The following is a 19,557-nucleotide window of genomic DNA, read 5'->3' as shown; positions in this document are numbered from 1 at the left end:
TAATTGGAATTGAAAAACGTCTATAAAATTTTTTAATGAGTTAGAGTTGAATCTTTGAGGAGAAAGAAAAAAAAAATTAAGAGTTTAGATTAACAAATCAAACCAAAAGATTGAGAAGGTAGATTTTCCAAGTGGTATAAATACACAGAGCACGTTAATTTTTCAAGAGGATATCTATTTCAAAATCAACTTGATTTTCCTTTCCCAAAATTTCCATTCATTGTTAAACCAGTTTTTACCTGTTAGTTGGAATCATATATACAAACATCCACATACATAAGAGAAGATCCAAGAAGTCCCGGATACGCGTACATGGACTAATAGACACATATAAACACATGAAAACCAGACGACAGGTGCATAAAAGCTTATGAAGGCTTATCCTGGATAAAATAAGAGAAAGACCACATACATATATAACTAGTTTTTATATGTCTATGCAAAATAAATGATGCAAAACAATGTGTACTTTGTATTAATTGATGGTCAGAGATGTGGCATTTTGGTAGCAAAGTTATTTTTACATGCTTCTTGAATCTGTTTTTCCTAGACACATAATTCAATCAGCCATATTATTGTGCCCTTCATACATTTTCAACAAGGAATGAAGAGAGCTTCCAACCTATGACAGTAAGCAAACACAAACAGGTTGCATTTAATTCAAAAATACTACAAAAACTTGTTTATTCCATCAAGCAATAGTTAGTTATTTTGTAGAATCATCGATTTGATGCCAGTATCTGTTGAAAAACCACAATGAATCAGCCTCCACTGCATATCCATCTTGGTTTCTATGCCAATTGTAGTAAGCATGGGTTCGGTTCTTGATGTCGAAAATGGCATGACCAAAACTGGCCTCACGATAGGCAGAGTACCCTGGCTGTGGATAAGTCATACTGCATCACGGATTAAGAGAAAAAATGAGTTAAATGTGTTAAGAAACTGTGTGGTATTCGATAAGAGAAATATCAATCTTGTTTTATTTTATACGGATCTTACTTGGTTACTAAGCCTTCAAGGTTTCCTCCATCTCCTATGGTTATGTATACTGGGGCACACTGATCTTTCACAGGAGTGCAAATACCATTTACGACATTGTAAGCAATGTTGGAAACACGTTCCTGCCATCATAAACAAGTCAGCTGACAAGTAACAAGGAACGGTAGAAATTTAAATCTTCAACGAAGACGAAGGATGATGAAACAATTAGTAGGTTTTAAAAATTGTGTTTCAGCATTATACCATCCGAATAGATATATAAAAAGCACTTACAGATCTTTCATAGGCGTGGACATGACCAGCAAATACCACATCAACTCTGTACTTGACAAACCATCGCTCATACATCACTCTCATGGATTCTCCTTCCATGTAATGATAGTTATAGCTATTATACCATGGGCAATGCATTAGAACAATCAACCACGGTGTCTCGCTCCTGTTAACTTTTGGTAGCTCTTCTTCAAGCCATTTATACTGAGGAGTGTACTTGCCTGAAAGGTAAGGAAATATCAGTGAACTAATGCCATGGAAAACTCAAGCCGTCAACGATTATTAATGCGAAGGATAATGTATATACTACGATGAAGGAAATGGTGCATATGGTTTTCGTATCAAATACGTATACATCAGGTTCCTATGCTACATTAACGCCAGAAGCCAAAACGGAGAGAAAAAAATATTACTTTAAATCGAGTTTTAAGCCTTACACACAGAATAACAATATCAAATAAGAACCAAAATGAGCATACAAGAAAAGGAACGGGATTTTCATATACCAATAGCAAAGGGAGACCAAATCCTAGGCTCTAAGATATTCTTCACCGATGCTATTGTAAACTAGATTTTGCCACACGTGCCTACCATGTTGCTTGTGTGAATATATGATAAGAAAATTCTATGTGTAACTTTACCATATGCTGAATATGAAGCCAAGACTATGATGTAAGCAGAAGCCCTCTTGATCGAATACCAAAATGGAGCAGTACTGCCCGAAGCTTTATAAGGGACATGATACCGGCTAGTATAAGGCTTAAAAGGTTTAGTTTCACCCTGCAAAACAGCAAACCATTCTTTGTTTAGAAACATTCTTTCAGAAACATCCTGCATCAGGACTTTGTTTTGGGGAGGGGGGGGAGGGAAGAAAGAAAATCTTTATGAGATTTGCAAAATGTAAATGAAAAAGGAGCAAAATTGCAGAAATGACTTTTATAAAGTAAATAGTAAAACTGTAAAGAAAAGATCATATCATCATAGTTGAAAAATATATTAGATTCCTGTTTCATTTCCAGCCCATACCAAAATGGTTGACTCATCAAGCTTTCTATGGGAAGTTCTTTCTTTCTTAGATTGCCAAGGGAAATAAAAATTTCATGCAGCTAATTTAGAGAAGGAATACAGTCATTCACTACCTGATGAAGCATTCTCAAACAAGGAAAAAGACAACCATCTTGCACTACAATTTTCTATGTACATGGGATATATTACTTGCCAAGAATGATAAGTTGGTTCTCTTTCTGTTTAAGGATTTAAGATATGGTAAAGAAATGGTTAATACTAACAGTTATACCATAACATTTAAAGACACACCATCCAAGAGGTATGATCATGGAAAACAAAAACTAGAAACAAGATGATCACATGGAGACAGAACATCAAAGTCATCATGGAAACAAAAATAAAGAACAGATAACCTCATCTAAGACTAAAGAGCAATGAAAAGTGCAGAAATATAAATTCAACAAGATATGTGATGTTTTATGAGAAGCTCACAATTTCTGGGGCAAAATCAATTTCATGGTTCCCTGCAGTCCAAATCCAAGGTTGATAAGCAACACTTCTCTCCACAAATCTTCCCCATGTATCCCATCTGACATTATCATGATTCGAGTAGTTATCTGCGTAAGAAAGATCCCCAACGAACAGCACAGTTTTCCCCTTGTGCGGGTTTAATTCATAATGAGTAAGTGTCCTATTTGAATCAAAACTCTGACCAAGATCCCCTGCAAATAAGTTTCAAATTAAAGATATAGTTGCATGTAAACAGAGAAAACAACCAGCAGAATTCCTTTTTGTACACACAAATCAACATTCCCAAGTTTTACTCTTTTCACCGAACGCTTCCCAAACTAGCCAGTCCCAAACTTTGGACTTGCAAAATAACAAAATGGATTTTGTTTTAAACCATTTATCAGTCGAGGCAACTTATGCACAATCTTCTGATTGAAACATAGTTTGATTTGGCAATTGCTACTATAGACGAAAACATGAAATCGAGGAGATTACCGCGAAAAGAACTTACCTATAAGACCGAATGTATAAGGGACATCCGGACCAACTTCTGGAGGTGTTGTGAACCAGAACTTCCTCTCAGTATGACCAATCCCGACCACATAGTAGTATTTAGTATTGAACTGGCCAAGAAAGAAACAGATTCAAATTCAATTATTACAAAGTAATTGGATAAAATTTCATCCACCATTACTTTAGCAATTCAGATTATTGTTAAAGGTTTCATCAATCATAACAGGACATAAACAGAGGAATCATGGAACAACCTAGCAACCAACGAACAAAAAGCTCGTAAAAAGTTAGAAAGAAGTTACCTTCAAATTTGTAATCGTGGTGTGATGAATGTAACCAGAAGTATAATTGTAGAATTTATAGGTTAGTACTTTGCCCTCGGCCTGCTTCTTCTGCTCGCTATGCTCACTCCAGTAAAGCACTTTACTTGAACCTGGTTCATCCACAGTGACCCATGACACAATCACTGCCTTCCCCTCATGGTCTCCTTGTGTAATGTGAACCTTAATTTCAGACCACCATCAGCATATCAAAACATGGAAATCCATGAAAAAAATCAAAATTTGCCATCCTACCCATTAATTTATTTCCAAAAAGAATGACAAAATCATGAAGGAATTCCAAACTCTGAATTCTTAAGAGGCAGAGGAGGAAGAAAATATACTTGTTGGGGAGCATTATAGCCAGGTGGAACTCGGAAGACATCACTGTCAAGAGACATATCAACAGTTTTCTCAACTTTCCTCACGAAAGTGCTTGTTATGCCTCCATTACAAAGAACTACCACATTCAAAACCAAACCCAGAACAAAAACAAGCACGACCATGGAAGAGAATGGACAAGACCTTAGCAGACCCATCTTGGCCTTACCCTCTCAACCCTCAATCCCAACCAACCTACACACACCCCCTCTTGAGCTTCCTTCGCGCATATATATATATATATATATATATAGTTATGATGTGATCAGGACTGATATACAATTAATCAATCCATAAGTTATACTGGAAATAAAAGGGGAATGCAAAGCTCTAAACGAATATACAGATTAAAATGTCAGTGAGTTCAACCCTCATGGCTCACAATATGGGTTTCTTTCCCTTCCCTTGGACAGTTGGACTTGTCACCCAGATAGAAAATTCAAGGAATTTAAGACAACTATTTTTTGAACACGCATTTGTTTTTTCGTAGAAAATGATTGTTTACTACAAAGCTGACGTTGCAGGCATGAAATGTTTTGTAAAGAATCGTGATCCAGCGCAAAAAATATTATAAATTTGAAAAATGAAATGTGGAAAATAATGATAAAGACCCCCCATTGACTCGAAGTCAAGTCAATTTATTTATTTATTTATTATTATTATTTTTTTTCTACGAAGTCAAGGCAAGCTGTGGGGCTATATCATTACTTTCCTCATTTCATTTTCAAAAGGAAGAGACTTTTTTTTTTTTTTTTCTTTTTTCCTATTGAATAAACGAGTGGCATTCCATACACTGGCATCTGCCATGGATATGGATATGGCAAAGTAGGTAGCATGCAAAAAAATAATAATAATAAATAAATAAAATAGGGCCTGCCTTGGATTTTAGATTCAACCCAATAATATGAACAAATAAGGTTAACAATTATTACTTTTTTTATAAATTTAACATTTATTACTTGAAACCCACAAAATATATATATATATATATATATATATAGATTTTATGCCCAATTCTTGTGGGAACATAATTAAATACGTTATTTTAATAATTATTCTCCACATTTTGAATTTCAGGACATTTATTAGAAGGAATAAATTTTATATGCAACAATTATAAAGATGACATTTTTTTACGGAAAAAAAAAATTATAGAGATGACATATCCCAGTCTCTGCTAAGGATTTACCCTCTTTAGCATTGTGGTGCCCTCCTCTCTTGTACACTTGAAACCTTTTTTTTTTTTTTTTTCCTTTGGCACTTTCCTCAGCTTCTGATTATTATTATTATTATTTTGTGTTTTAGTAATTTATTTCATTATTATTATTATTATTGTTATTATTATTATTTTCATTTTTGCATATTTCTCTTCATTTTTCTCCATTATCTATATTTTGTCTAGTCTATCTCACTTAATTAAAATTTTGTTATGCTTTTAAGTTTTATACTTGTAGTATTTATCAGCAATTTCTTTATTATATTATATTTATTTAATTGCTAGTTAATAGCACAATAAATTTATAGTTAAAATGAGAAATATTCTTTGTTAAAAATAACATCTATTTAATTACTTTTGTTCTACATAGAAATTTATGTAAACTTTTGATTTTAATGAAAATTTTATTTGTTGTTTTTTATTTTTTAATTTATTTTTGCCATTAGTTTTATATATATAAATATAATTTAAATTTAGAATAGTTATGGAAAAGCAATTATAAATAAAATATTCATTTCATGATCATTAAAGGATCATGCTCCAACAAATATTTGTAAAAAAGGTCTCTTAAAACATCGCAAGGGCTTCTTTATCCATTATAGATTTTTATTTTGAAAAGTCAACCTTTAAAAATAAGTTCCAATCTATTTTTTATTTTTGATTTTTTAAAATACAGTGTGGATTTGACTTTTTAAATTTGAAAAATTAGAAACACTCTTTATTATATTAATATTATTTAATCCTTATTAAATTCCAAAATTACTATATTATATTAATATATTTTAATTACTATTTATTTTTAAAAAACAAAAAACAAAAAAGAAAGAAAATGAACATAACAATAAATATTTATTAAAAAAATAAAAATAAAAAATATGATAAAGAGTATTGTTGAAGAAATTTTAAAGTTAAACTGTTTATATTTAAAAATGCTCTCTATTATATAAAAAATACTATTTATTTTTTAGGAGTCCCCAATGATGCTCTTAGCCTTTAAAATAGATAAATTTGTTACATTTTTTTTTATGTCATTATTTCTTCAAACCACACATTAAAAAATAATTAATGCTTAACCATTTAACGGTGCCTCCAAAAAACTTTTCTAGGACCATCACTGATTATCTTGAGTTCAAAAATATATTATTGATTTTATGTCCCAATTCTTATGGGACAATAATTAAATGTGTGTTTTTTTTCAATAATTCGTTTTCTATAGGAAAATGTGACTGTACTTCAATTTATAGCCATGTTTTATATATATATATATATATATATATGGGATGCGGGGTTTGTATTTCAGGACATTTATGAGAAGAAAAACTTTTGCATATTTATAAATATAAGGTCATATTTTAACGGGAAATCATAATTGGATGAATTAATAAATTCCAATAATTTTGGAGGTCATGGCAGTGGGCTTGCAACCACCCCTTTTTTTATTTTTATTTTTATTTTTTCTCTTAAAGCCCTGAAACATTAAAGTAGTTGATGTGTAAACAACTTTGGTCGTGGTGGTCCAATATACGGTTTCCTTTGTTTGCTTTGCTTATTTGCTACAGTGCGTTAAAAAAAAAAGTTGGGAATACAAAAGAATAAGAAGGTAGATTTTCCAAGTGGTATAGTACATAGGGCATATTAACTTTCCAAGAAGACATCTATTACAAATCAAGTGGATTTTTCTTTCCCAAAGGTTTCCATTCTTTGTTAAACCAGTTTTTTTATCTGTTGGTTGGAAACACATAAAAACCGGACAACAGGTGCATACAAGCTTATGAAGGCGGATCCGGGACAAAATAAGAGAAAGATTACATACATATATAACTAGTTTTTATATGTCTACGCAAAAAAAAAAATATATATATATATATAATAATAATAATAATAATGCAAAACAATGTGTATTTTGTATTAATTGATGGTCAAAGATGTGGCATTTTGATAGCAACTTTATTTTTACATGCTTCTTGAATCAGTTTTTCCTAGAAACATAATTCAATCAGCCAAATTATTGTGCCCTCCATACATTTTCAACAAGGAATGAAGAGAGCTTACAACCTATGACAGTAAGCAAACACAAACAGGTTGCATTTAATTCAAAAATACTACAAAAACTTGTTTATTCCACCAAGCAATAGTTAGTTATTTTGTAGAATCATCGATTTGATGCCAGTATCTGTTGAAAAACCACAATGAATCAGCCTCCACTGCATATCCATCTTGGTTTCTATGCCAACTGTAGTAAGCATGGGTTCGGTTCTTGATGTCCAAAATAGCATGACCAAAACTGGCCTCACGATAGGCAGAGTACCCTGGCTGTGGATAACTCATACTGCATCACGGATTAAAAGAATGAGTTAAATGTGTTAAGAAATTGTGAGGCATGCGATAAGAGAAATATCAATCCTGTTTTATTTTATACTGATCTTACTTGGTTGCTAAGCCTTCAAGGTTTCCTCCATCTCCTATGGTTATGTATACTGGGGCAGACTGATCTTTCACAGGAGTGCAAATACCATTTACGACATTGTAAGCAATGTTGGAAACACGTTCCTGCCATCATAAACAAGTCAGTTGACAAGTGACAAGGCACGGTAGAAATTTAAATCTTCAACGAAGACGAAGGATGATGAAACAATTAGTAGGTTTTAAAAATTGTGTTTCAGCATTATACCATCCGAATAGATATATAAAAAGCACTTACAGATCTTTCATAGGCGTGGACATGACCAGCAAATACCACATCGACTTTGTACTTGACAAACCATGGCTCATACATCACTCTCATGGATTCTCCTTCCATGTAATGATAGTTATAGCTATTATACCATGGGGAATGCATTAGAACAATCAACCACGGTGTCTCGCTCCTGTTAACTTTTGGTAGCTCTTCTTCAAGCCATTTATACTGAGGAGTGTATTTGCCTGAAAGGTAAGAAAATCAGTGAACTAATGCCATGGAAAACTCAAGCCGTCAACAATTATTAATGCAAAGGAAAATGTATATACTACGATGAAGGGGTGCATATGGTTTTCGTATCAAATACTGTATACATCAGGTTCCTATGCTATGTTAACGCCAGAAGTCAAAACGGAGAGAGAAAATATTACTGTAAATCGAGTTTTAAGCCTTATACACAGAATAACAATATCAAATAAGAACCAGAATGTGCATACAAGAAAAGGAACGGGATTTTCATATACCAATAGCAAAGGGAGACCAAATCCTAGGCTCTAAGATATTCTTCACTGATGCTATCGTAAACTATATTTTGCCAAACATGCCTACCATGTTGCTTGTGTGAATATATGATAAGAAAATTCTATGTGTAACTTTACCGTATGCTGAATATGAAGCCAAGACTATGATGTAAGCAGAAGCCCTCTTGATCGAATACCAAAATGGAGCAGTACTGCCCGAAGCTTTATAAGGGACATGATACCGGCTAGTATAAGGCTTAAAAGGTTTAGTTTCACCCTGCAAAAACCATTCTTCATTTAGAAACATACTTTCAGAAACGTCCTGCATTCTGGTCGGGACCAAACCTTTGGAGAGAGAGCGAGAGAAGAAGAAAAAAAAAAAAAGAGTTTATGGGATTTGCAAATTGTATGTGAAGAAATGACTTTTATAAAGTAAATAGTAGAACAGTAATGAAACGATCATATCATCATAGTTGAAAAATATATTAGATTCCTATTTCATTTCAAGCCCATACAAAAATGGTTGAACCATCAAGCTTTCTATAGGAAGTTCTTTCTTTCTTAGATTGCCAAGGGAAATAAAAATTTCTTGCAGCTAATTTAGACAATGGGATATATTATTTGCCAAGAATGATAATTTGATTACCTTTCTGTTAAGGACTTAAGATATGGTAAAGAAGTGGTTAATACTAACAGTTATACTGCAAAATTTAAAGACAGACAAGATCATGGAAAACAAAAATTAGAAACAAGATGATCTCATGGAGACAGAATATCAAAGTGGATAAAGATCAGATAACCTCATCTAAGACTAAAGACAAATGAAAAGTGCAAAAAGTATAAATTCAACAAGATATGTGATGTTTTATGAGAAGCTTACAATTTCTGGGGCAAAATCAATTTCATGGTTCCCTGCAGTCCATATCCAAGGTTGATAAGCAACACTTCTCTCCACAAATCTTCCCCATGTATCCCATCTGACATTATCATGATTCGGGTAGTTATCTGCGTAAGAAAGATCCCCAACGAAGAGAACAGTTTTCCCCTTCTGCGGGTTTAATTCATAATGAGTAAGTGTCCTATTTGAATCAAAGCTCTGACCAAGATCCCCTGCAAATAAGTTTCAAATTAAAGATATAGTTGCATGTAAACAGAAAAAACAATCAGCAGAATTCCTTTTTGTACACACAAATCAACATTCCCAAAGTTCGACTCTTTTCACCGAACGCTTCCCAAACTAGCCAGTCCCAAGCTTTGGACTTGCAAAATAACAAAATGGATTTTGTTTTAAACCCTTTATCAGTCAAGGCAACTTATGCACAGTCTTCTGATTGAAATATAGTTTGATTTGGCAATTGCTACTATAGAGGAAAAAATGAAATTGAGGAGATTACAGGAAAAAAACTTACCTATAAGACCGAATGTATAAGGGACATCCGGACCAACTTCTGGAGGTGTTGTGAACCAGAACTTCCTCTCAGTATGACCAATCCCGACCACATAGTAGTATTTAGTATTGAACTGGCCAAGAAAGAAACAGATTCAAATTCAATTATTACAAAGTAATTGGATAAAATTTCATCCACCATTACTTTAGCAATTCAGATTATTGGTAAATATTTCATCAATCATAAAACAGGACATAAACAGAGGAATCATGGAACAACCTAGCAACCACACAAAAAGCTCATAAAAAGTTAGAAAAAAGTTACCTTTAAATTTGTAATCCTGGTGTGATGAATGTAACCAGAAGTATAATTGTAGAATTTATAGGTTAGGACTTTGCCCTTGGCCTGCTTCTTCTGCTTGCCATGCTCACTCCAGTAAAGCACTTTACTTGAACCTGGTTCATCCACAGTGACCCATGACACAATCACTGCTTTCCCCTCATGGTCTCCTTGTGTAATGTGAACCTTAATTTCAGACCACCACCAGCATATCAAAGAATGGAAACCCATAACGAAAATCAAAATTTGCTATCCTACCCATTAATTTAATTCCAAAAAGTATAACAAAATCATGAAGGAATTCCAACCCTGAATTCTTAAGAGGCAGAGGAGGAAGATTATATACCTGTTGGGGCGCATTATAGCCAGGTGGAACTCGGAAGACATCACTGTCGAGAGGCATATCAACAGTTTTCTCAACTTTCCTCACGAAAGTGCTTGTTATGCCTCCATTACAAAGAACTGCCGCATTTAGAACCAAACCCAGCACAAAAACAAGCACGGCCATGGAAGAGAAAGGAGAAGACCTTGGCAGACCCATCTTGGCCTACCTTCTTAATCCTCAATCCCAACCAACCCACACACACCTCCTCTTGAGCTTTCTTCGCATATATATATATATATATATATATAGTTATGATGTGATCATGACTGACAATACAATATTTAATCACATCAGGAGGATAATTATTGTGGGTTATACTGGAAATAAAAGGGGAATATGCAAAGCTCTAAACGAATATACAGATTAAATGTCAACGAGTGCAACCATCACGGCTCAGAATATGAGTTTCTGTCCCTTCCCTTGGACAGTTGGACTTGTCACCCAGTTGTCAAATTCAAGGAATGCAAGGCTAATATTTTTCTATTTTTAGAACACACAGTTGTTTTTTCGTAGAAAAGGATTGTTTACTATAAAGTTGACTTTGCGGTCATGAAACGTTGTTTAAAGAATCGTGATCCAGCCCAAAAAAATTATAAATTTGAAAAATGAAATGTGGAAAATAATGATGACGACCCATACAGCTTGACTTGACTCCGTAAAAAAATAAATAAATGAAAATAAAAATAAAAATAAAAAACCTTTTTTTTTTTTGGATGAATAAAGGAATGGCATTCCATATGCTGGATTTGTCCTGGATACGGATATGGCAAAGTGGGTGACATGTTAAAAAAAAGAAAAATGGGGTTTAGACTCAACCCAAAAAAATGGAAAAATAAGGTTAGCAATTATTACTTTTTTTTTAATTTAACATTTATTACTTAAATCCCACAAAATATATATATATAATAATTATTGATTTTATGTCCCAATTCTCGTGGGACCATAATTAAATGCGTTATTTTTAATCATTCTCCTATGGGAAAATGTGGCCGTGCTTTTGAATCTCAGGACATTTATGAGAAGGAATAATTTTTTTATGCAATAATTACAAAGATGACATTTTTACCCAAAAAAAAAAAAAAAATACAAAGATGACATTTTTACCAAAAGAAAAAAATTATAAAGCTGGCATATCCAAGGCTGTGCTGTGGATATGGCATGGTGGGAACATGCGAAAAATAGGTAGCGTCCCAGATTTTAGTGTCCGAAAAATAATGTTAACAATTATTATCTTGAGTCCAAAAATATATATCATTGATTCTATATCCCAATTCCTATGGGACAATGATTAAACGTGTTTTTTTTTTTTTTTTTTAATAATTCTTTTCCTATTGGAAAATGTGACTGTGCTTCGATATATAGCCATGTTATATATACTGTATATAAATGTATATATATGGCATGCAGAATTTATAGTTCAGGACATTTTTTTTTTTTTGAAAAAGTATTTTAGGACATTTATGAGAAGAAAAAACTTTTGCATATGATTATTAAAAAGTGATTCAGTATAACAAATCATTTATAATTATACATTCAATACATATATATATATATATATATATATTTATAGATATTTTCAATCCACATGTTTTGATTTAACATTGTTTACAGAGTTGATTATTGAAAATTATCTAATAATATGACACAATGTTTCTGTATAAAATACTTTATCTATAAAATCATAATAAAAATGCTTTTGTCATTAGCTTGTGTTTACTAAAGACAATATATATCCATGCTTAGTTTCATACAAATTCTAAGGCACACAGCTCACAATTCACGTGATAGGCCAAAAAGAGGTACAATTTTAATATTTTGGTATGCCTAATTTTGAGTCAGTAGTATTATAATATGTCTCATTTTGTAGTATTTTGCTCAAAGGGTGTGATAAAAAGACGAACTTTAATAGAAGCTTCACACGAGAACACAATGCTAAGCATCCGATGCCATTGAAACTTAATTCTTAATCTTTCATGTGGAATTGATGCTCCAATTTTTATTATTTCCTTTTCAGTTATGTGTCACATGGTTTGTGCTGGTTCAACTATATGCGCAATATTCAAATATCAAGGCAAGCACACTCCACATATTTCATCCAAAAAGTAAAACATTCCACATATTCATCAAAAACGGTCAGCATTTAACATCACACGCTCCTCCCACTTTTGTTTGTGAGAGATTGGCTTTTAGAAAAGAAAGCAACTTTATATAAAAGATGATACTTTGTTTTTTTTTTTTTTTTCAACACAATTAATAGTTTATTAAATACTATTAAATAGTTTATCAATAAAATAAATAGTTGTTAAATAGAGTGATTTGCAAAAATAAATCTTATCAAAGATGAATATGTCCAAAGCACATTGATCTGGACAATTAATCTATATAATAGTGCTCATATTTGTCACAAATCATTATGGAAAGCAAAAAAAGAAAACCATTCGTGAATTTCGTGACTCATATTATATAATAAGATCTGATCTTATATTAGTTTTCTAATAAAAAAATATTTTGCCATAATTATTTCGATATAATTATAGTACATTACATAAATTTTATTGAAAGGATGTTAAAAAAAGAAATAAGAGCAACGTTGTTTGGAAACGATGTTTATCATAAATTTGATCGACTTTTGGTATGGTACATTACATAATATCACATAATTCAGCCAAAAAAAAAAGATCACATAGTCGTACTGTTTCATCTACATATAACAAATTTTTTTTTTTTTTGATAAAATACTATAAATTTGAGTAATAATTGGGTCATGTATATGATTAAATTGTTGGACTTCTCGAATGCATTATAAAAAAAATTGTTGATTATTAGAAAAGTTTTATGTCGATGATAGTCTAATGGTACTACCATTATTTTTTTTTTGTTTATTATATTATATCCAATCTTTTATTCTTTAATTTATATTTTATTTTCTTTGTAAGATTCCTTTAGCATTATATTATCAACTTTTGCAAGATGATTACATTTCTCCAGTCATAAACGAGCACAAATTGTTTTGACTTTAAGAATATCAACTAATGTGATGAGAAATGGCATTGCCTATACCATCAATTCCATCCACTAATAATAAGGAGTGCGGTTATCGGAATTTAAAAAGTTGAAATATGCATTTGGAAATGGCCAAAGTTTTTTCTAAATAGCCAAGAACTTCTTCTTTTTTTCTTATTCTCTTTATGTTTTTTTTATTTTAAAAAGGCAAATTTTTGAAAAATGTGTTCTAATTTATTTTATATTTTAAAAGTTAAAATAAAAGGTGGATTTGAAAGTTAAATTCATTTTTTATATTGAATATTGTATAATTTAATTTAATATTGAAATAAATTTTTAAATCACTTTTATATTTTAATTATTAATTTTTATTTTTTAATTATCAATAATGAGAGAAAATTTAAATAAAGAATGAGAGAAACAAATATAACAATAAATCTTTATAAAAAAACATTAAAACAAAGAATATTATATAAAGAGTACTGTTGAAAACCTTTTAAATTCTATTCTCTCTATATTAAAAAATGCTCCTTATCATTAAAAAATATATATATATTTTTTTATTTTAAAAAACTCATTTAGAAATGCCTTAATGGGCACATATTATAAAATGGAAAATTACGTCAATTGCTCTACTAGTGCTAGTACTTGCCATTTAAAGTGGGAAGTCAAACAAAATACTCTTAATGGGCACATATCTAAAAAATGGGAAATTACGTCAATTGCTCTACTCAGTGCTAGTACTTGCCATTAGATACAAGGAACCAGTTATACTCCAGCTTCTTCAAAAGGAAATATTGATGCTTTCTTAATTCTCAGGCCCCAAAGCTCTTTCAGAAGTATAAATTTTAGAAAAACCACTTTGTTTCTTTCTTCTTTTGCTAATTTATTTCTTGATTATTAATTCAATGAGCGTGTATTTCATTCAAATTTGATTGAATTCAAAATCTGAAAATGCATTTTTAATAGTTTTATCATTAAATCAAATTTAAGAATATTTATATTGTTCATGTTTAGTTGAATTTAAAACCTGAAGATGTATTATCAATATTTTTACTATTAAATCAAATAAAAGAAATACATATATCAACTTTTTATCATGGGAAAAAAAAAAAAAAACGGAGACTAGAAAAAAGTTATATTTTAGATGTATAGATAATATTAAAAAAAAAGAAAAAGTTATGAGATTAGAGGGAGGGAATCGATCTCAAACTTATTATTTATAGATGTAAATTATATAATGCTGTAAATTGAAGGCTTTGTTACTTATTTTGTTTCTACTAGTCCAACACGCGTGAGAGTCATCGAAAAAGAATTCTTAGATACTTACACCATCTATTTCTTGTATCTCTCTAAAACATACTTTTGGGTCTTATTATATTGGACATCTTTGATATATATATATATATATATATATAATGCATCTAGTCATTTCTGTTTAAAATTTATTTTCTTAATTAATTTTTATTTCCCAAACCACAATCTTGTTTGTGACATAGGATTAAACGTTGGATTAATTTTATTTATTCTAGTGTTTGTTGTATAAGATATGAACTCTTTTTTTTTTATTATTATTAATGAAAGAAAATCTTATAAACATCTTTATCGGTTAATGATGTAAATAAGGATAAATGGTAGACGGACTTACTGGTCCAAAGGATCACACAAAAAACCAATTTTCTCAACCTTGTCTCTCTATTCAACTACCATTATTTTTTGACAAAAAAATTAAAAAATTCTCATTGTTATAATTTTTAAATATATATATATATATTCTTATACTATATCACATATGTACTAGGGGCAGGCCTGGACTTGAGAGTTGGGCCTCATTCATGGCTGCACCGTTAATGATCGTATTTGTAGTTGAAAATGGGTACTTAAGTGGAAAATATTGGCCAAATACTATATAAATATGAATAATACTGTACGGTCAGAAAGATAGGAAGTTAGGTCATGATTTGAGTCTAGTTATTAGACATTGCTTGTCCATAGAAGATAAATTTTTTTCTTTTAATATTTTGCTGGTGAGCTCAACTTAGAGACTAAATAGTTTTGATATATATATATATATATATATATGTGATCAAACAACAAGAAAAAGCACGAGATTATAGCAAAATTAACTTGTAGTACACACGAATTGATTTTAATCAGTTTCTATATTATTACTTCATAAATAAAGTTCCAAAAAAGAAAAATACAATGAATCAAAAAAAAAAAAATTTAATCATACAGTAAAACAAATTTAAGTTGCGGTTTGATAATCAAATGGCATATCTCACCATCTTGATTTTTTAATTGTCACTATTTGCTTATGCTTTTTTTATTTTTATTTTTTTTCAATAAATGCCAACCGGACTTCTAATCTATTGATTTTTTTTTTATTTTTTTTTGGGACATGAAGTCTCAACTCTATTAATTGAAGTTAATAAACTTAAAATCACTCCTAAATTCTTTTCTCTTTAAATTAAAAAAAGAAAAGAAAAAGAAAATCATCTATACCCAATTAATGAATAGATAAAAAGAATAGGAATAGGAATAGGAATGGCAATACATATCTTCCACGCATCTCCACAAGGAGTGCCAAAATTGTTTCCGTTGTTACAGGATAAGCAATGCAATAGATTCATACCAAAAAAAAAAAAAACTACTCCAACTGTATTTTATTATTTGTATGACCTCCAAAACGGTTAATCACAGAACAAATTGCCGTTCACATTCCACAATTTGTCAACCAAATCAAAATCCCAAATCTCAATCTAACTGCCATTCCAACTCAGATTTCTCCGCTATTCTCTTTTTGGACTTTCCAATCAAACACCCACGAGAATAACCTGTCACCCACCCCAAAAAAATTTTAAACTGATTTTTTTTTAAAAAACAAAATAATAATAATAAAACCAAGCCAAACCAAACTCACAGAACCGAACAACTACCATTCAACTCCAACACTCCACTCTTGCCACTTGTGTTTTCCCTATTGGCTTATTCCTTTGCCCTCTCCCCCAAGCAAATCCAATAAATTATCTTCTGTGCCGCACTTACGTTGTGACATAAAAATTTAACGCCGGAGTATCCGTTTGACTACATTGTAATCGTGATCAACGGTAGAGATTCATTCAAGTACCTAACATGTATCGCACTGGATAAATCTTCCTGGATACCCACTTTCGGCGCTTCTCAGCTTATAAAAAGGGCGCTCAAAGAGCTGTTAGGAGAACTGTGTACGTTTCATTCGTTCATTCATTCTTTTTATATTTTTGTGAAGATGGATCGGATTCGGAGTCTCTTTCTCTTGGTCGTGTTCTCTCTGCTGCTCGTCCCCTATGTTTCGTCGGAGACTCTGGCCGCTGAATCCAACGACCAGCCGTTGATCAGGCAGGTTGTCGACGGCTCCGGCGACGGCGATCTCCTGCTCGGCGCCGAGCACCACTTCTCGCTGTTCAAGCGCCGGTATGGAAAATCCTACGCGAGCCAGGAGGAGCATGACTATAGGTTCCAGATTTTCAACAACAACCTTCGCCGAGCCAAGCGTCATCAGAAGTTGGACCCGTCAGCCACTCACGGCGTCACTCAGTTCTCCGATCTTACCCCACATGAATTTCGTAGGACCGTGCTAGGGCTCAGAGGCGGCCTCAGACTCCCTTCCGATGCCAACAAGGCTCCCATTCTACCTACCGACAATCTTCCTGGGGATTTTGATTGGAGAGATCATGGAGCCGTTGGACCTGTCAAAAATCAGGTATATTTTGCGTATGTAATTTTATTTCTGTTTGTGTATATATATCTATATATGTATGTCTTTTAGTTTTTGAATTAGATTGTGGTAAATTAATTGATAGTGATTTAATTTGTTGGATTAGGGTTCATGTGGATCATGCTGGAGTTTCAGCACTACAGGTGCTTTAGAAGGTGCTCACTTCCTTGCCACTGGAGAGCTTGCCAGCCTCAGCGAACAACAGCTTGTGGACTGTGATCATGAGGTTTGGTCTTTTTTTCTTCTCTCTTAATTTAACATATATATTTTTTATTTTTTTCTGTGTCTTGGCCTTTTGGTGTTTGTCATGTACAATGTTTGTGACGCATTATACGCTTCAGTAGCTTCTAGTGAGATTGATTAACCTTTGTCTGCGGAATTTGTATTTGTCCAAATCACAAATATGGAGTGATGTGGTAATGTGTAAATTATGCTTGTACTAGAATTTCAACATTATATGTAGTGTATGTTGTGCGGAGTTGTTTTTATAACTACTGATGAATGCTTATGCTGTATTTCTTGATTTCAGTGTAGAAACGCCATAAAAATTTGATCTTTGATTTTAAAGGGAATTCTTAGTTGCATATAGAAAGCTTCCTGGGTTACAAAGACACGACATGTAGGAAGAAATTTCTCTCAGTTATAGAGAAGTTAATCTGTTTTGGTGGAAAGGTTTTTTTTTTATTGGAATTACATATCTTTAGAAGTTAATTGTAAAAGATTGTGAATCTGTGTAGTGTGTACCCAATGCATGTGATACTATAACACCAAGAGAAAGGCACTATCTTTAATTTTTTCCTACAAGTTGTATCTCCATTTGATTTAAGCTGCTATGTTTCACATATAGTGTGATCCAGAAGAGAAAGGATCCTGCGACTCTGGATGCAATGGTGGACTCATGAATAGTGCCTTTGAGTACACACTTAAAGCTGGTGGACTTATGCGAGAAGAGGATTATCCTTACACTGGTACTGATCGTGGGACCTGCAAATTTGATAAGACCAAGATCGCAGCATCAGTTGCCAACTTCAGTGTTGTCTCCCTTGATGAGGACCAAATAGCTGCCAATCTAGTGAAAAATGGTCCTCTTGCAGGTAAATTGCTTGCCTCGGATTAATCAATATTATCTAGAAGTTCATTTTTGCACTTTAAAACAAATATAAAAATTCATGACTTTAAAATGTGGGTTGATAATGGACGAAATTAACTCTTCTGCTTTGGTTGTTTCCAGTGGCCATCAATGCAGTGTTCATGCAGACATACGTTGGAGGAGTTTCATGCCCATACATATGCTCAAAGAGACTGGATCATGGTGTGTTGTTGGTGGGTTATGGTTCAGCTGGCTACGCTCCCATCAGGATGAAGGACAAGCCATATTGGATCATAAAGAACTCGTGGGGAGAGACATGGGGAGAGAATGGATACTACAAAATCTGCAGAGGCCGCAACATCTGTGGTGTGGACTCCATGGTCTCGACTGTAGCAGCTGCTCATACTACCTCACACAAGTCTTAGAGAATCAGCCTAGTTCACCAACCCTTCTAAATTGACTGTAAATATTTTTATCTGTGAGTTTCTATTTCTACCAAACCAGAAACCTTTTAAGGCATGTATTATTAGGGTCGTCTAAAACACTAAGTATTACTTTAAGTTTATGTGGTGAGCTAGCTTTTACTCTGCTTTGGAGATTGGAACATGTATTACAATGTCAAAGATTCCTGTTTGAAAGTGGCTGGTTAATAAACATAAATTAAGATGCAGGGTTGAAAGCTCTTAAATAATTCCCCATAAATTACATCATCCTAACCATATACCTCCCCAGTCTAAATAGGTCCAGTCTGCTAGCATTTTTCACATTAAATTGTTTCATTCAGAGAGTTCCAAATTATCAAAACAAGTACTACATAAATCAGAAGCTTATAATACATGCCTTAGTGTAAAAATAAAAAAATAAAAAAATAAAAAAAGTACTACATAAATCAGAAGCTTATAATCGCCCTGAATTTGATTATGGTAAAGCATATAATTATGCATTAGCTGAGACAAGACAAACCCTTGATTAATCGCTTATAATATATTTTCTTTTGACTGGTTTACAGTGAGGCAAAATTATGTCGAACGAGCAAGTACTAAAAAAAATATATATATGTTATAAATAAAATTAACTATCATTTGAAAACATCAAAAAACCAAGATTGAGCCCACGCGGCTCCCAGGCTTTACACTAGTTTTACAGCACAAGATTAAGAATCTCCGTTCGCATT

The 19,557-nt window shown here is 32.3% G+C and overlaps 3 protein-coding genes across 3 annotated transcripts; 1 reads left to right on the top strand and 2 right to left on the bottom strand.

The window, feature by feature from the left end:
* Positions 1–449: 449 nt before the first annotated feature.
* On the bottom strand, positions 450–4,520 carry LOC107426700 (purple acid phosphatase 2). Its single transcript, XM_016036943.4, has 8 exons — positions 3,968–4,520; positions 3,606–3,806; positions 3,302–3,413; positions 2,773–3,002; positions 1,914–2,052; positions 1,273–1,493; positions 1,000–1,121; positions 450–896 (listed from the first exon to the last, which is right to left on the bottom strand). Exons 1-8 carry the CDS (start codon positions 4,160–4,162, stop codon positions 707–709), a joined length of 1,410 nt encoding a protein of 469 aa, XP_015892429.1. The 5' UTR covers positions 4,163–4,520; the 3' UTR covers positions 450–706.
* A 2,582-nt stretch (positions 4,521–7,102) lies between these two features.
* LOC107426699 (purple acid phosphatase 2) lies at positions 7,103–10,944 on the bottom strand. Its single transcript, XM_016036942.4, has 8 exons — positions 10,492–10,944; positions 10,131–10,331; positions 9,828–9,939; positions 9,299–9,528; positions 8,557–8,695; positions 7,922–8,142; positions 7,649–7,770; positions 7,103–7,549 (listed from the first exon to the last, which is right to left on the bottom strand). Exons 1-8 carry the CDS (start codon positions 10,684–10,686, stop codon positions 7,360–7,362), a joined length of 1,410 nt encoding a protein of 469 aa, XP_015892428.2. The 5' UTR covers positions 10,687–10,944; the 3' UTR covers positions 7,103–7,359.
* A 5,802-nt stretch (positions 10,945–16,746) lies between these two features.
* On the top strand, positions 16,747–19,053 carry LOC107426701 (cysteine protease RD19A). Its single transcript, XM_016036944.4, has 4 exons — positions 16,747–17,278; positions 17,400–17,519; positions 18,141–18,387; positions 18,525–19,053. Exons 1-4 carry the CDS (start codon positions 16,805–16,807, stop codon positions 18,806–18,808), a joined length of 1,125 nt encoding a protein of 374 aa, XP_015892430.2. The 5' UTR covers positions 16,747–16,804; the 3' UTR covers positions 18,809–19,053.
* The last annotated feature ends 504 nt before the right edge of the window (positions 19,054–19,557 follow it).

The sequence above is a fragment of the Ziziphus jujuba genome, chromosome 9, assembly GCF_031755915.1.
Source record: "Ziziphus jujuba cultivar Dongzao chromosome 9, ASM3175591v1".
NCBI classification, from domain to species: domain Eukaryota; kingdom Viridiplantae; phylum Streptophyta; class Magnoliopsida; order Rosales; family Rhamnaceae; genus Ziziphus; species Ziziphus jujuba.
Note: the sequence above shows the minus strand (reverse complement) of the source record. Positions and strands in the feature narration are given on the sequence as shown.

What these genes read in the sequence shown, in the direction of transcription:
- LOC107426700 (XM_016036943.4), bottom strand. Translation starts at nt 4,162, where the DNA reads ATGGGTCTGCTAAGGTCTTGTCCATTCTCTTCCATGGTCGTGCTTGTT. An exon ending in CCACGATTACAAATTTGAAG is followed by an intron (nt 3,414 to 3,605) that starts GTAACTTCTTTC and finishes TTTCTTGGCCAG; the next exon opens with TTCAATACTAAATACTACTA. An exon ending in GGCTTCATATTCAGCATATG is followed by an intron (nt 1,494 to 1,913) that starts GTAAAGTTACAC and finishes CTTACCTTTCAG; the next exon opens with GCAAGTACACTCCTCAGTAT.
- LOC107426699 (XM_016036942.4), bottom strand. Translation starts at nt 10,686, where the DNA reads ATGGGTCTGCCAAGGTCTTCTCCTTTCTCTTCCATGGCCGTGCTTGTT. An exon ending in CCAGGATTACAAATTTAAAG is followed by an intron (nt 9,940 to 10,130) that starts GTAACTTTTTTC and finishes TTTCTTGGCCAG; the next exon opens with TTCAATACTAAATACTACTA. An exon ending in TTGATTTTGCCCCAGAAATT is followed by an intron (nt 8,696 to 9,298) that starts GTAAGCTTCTCA and finishes TGGTTTTTGCAG; the next exon opens with GGTGAAACTAAACCTTTTAA.
- LOC107426701 (XM_016036944.4), top strand. Translation starts at nt 16,805, where the DNA reads ATGGATCGGATTCGGAGTCTCTTTCTCTTGGTCGTGTTCTCTCTGCTG. An exon ending in TTGTGGACTGTGATCATGAG is followed by an intron (nt 17,520 to 18,140) that starts GTTTGGTCTTTT and finishes TTTCACATATAG; the next exon opens with TGTGATCCAGAAGAGAAAGG. An exon ending in GAAAAATGGTCCTCTTGCAG is followed by an intron (nt 18,388 to 18,524) that starts GTAAATTGCTTG and finishes GGTTGTTTCCAG; the next exon opens with TGGCCATCAATGCAGTGTTC.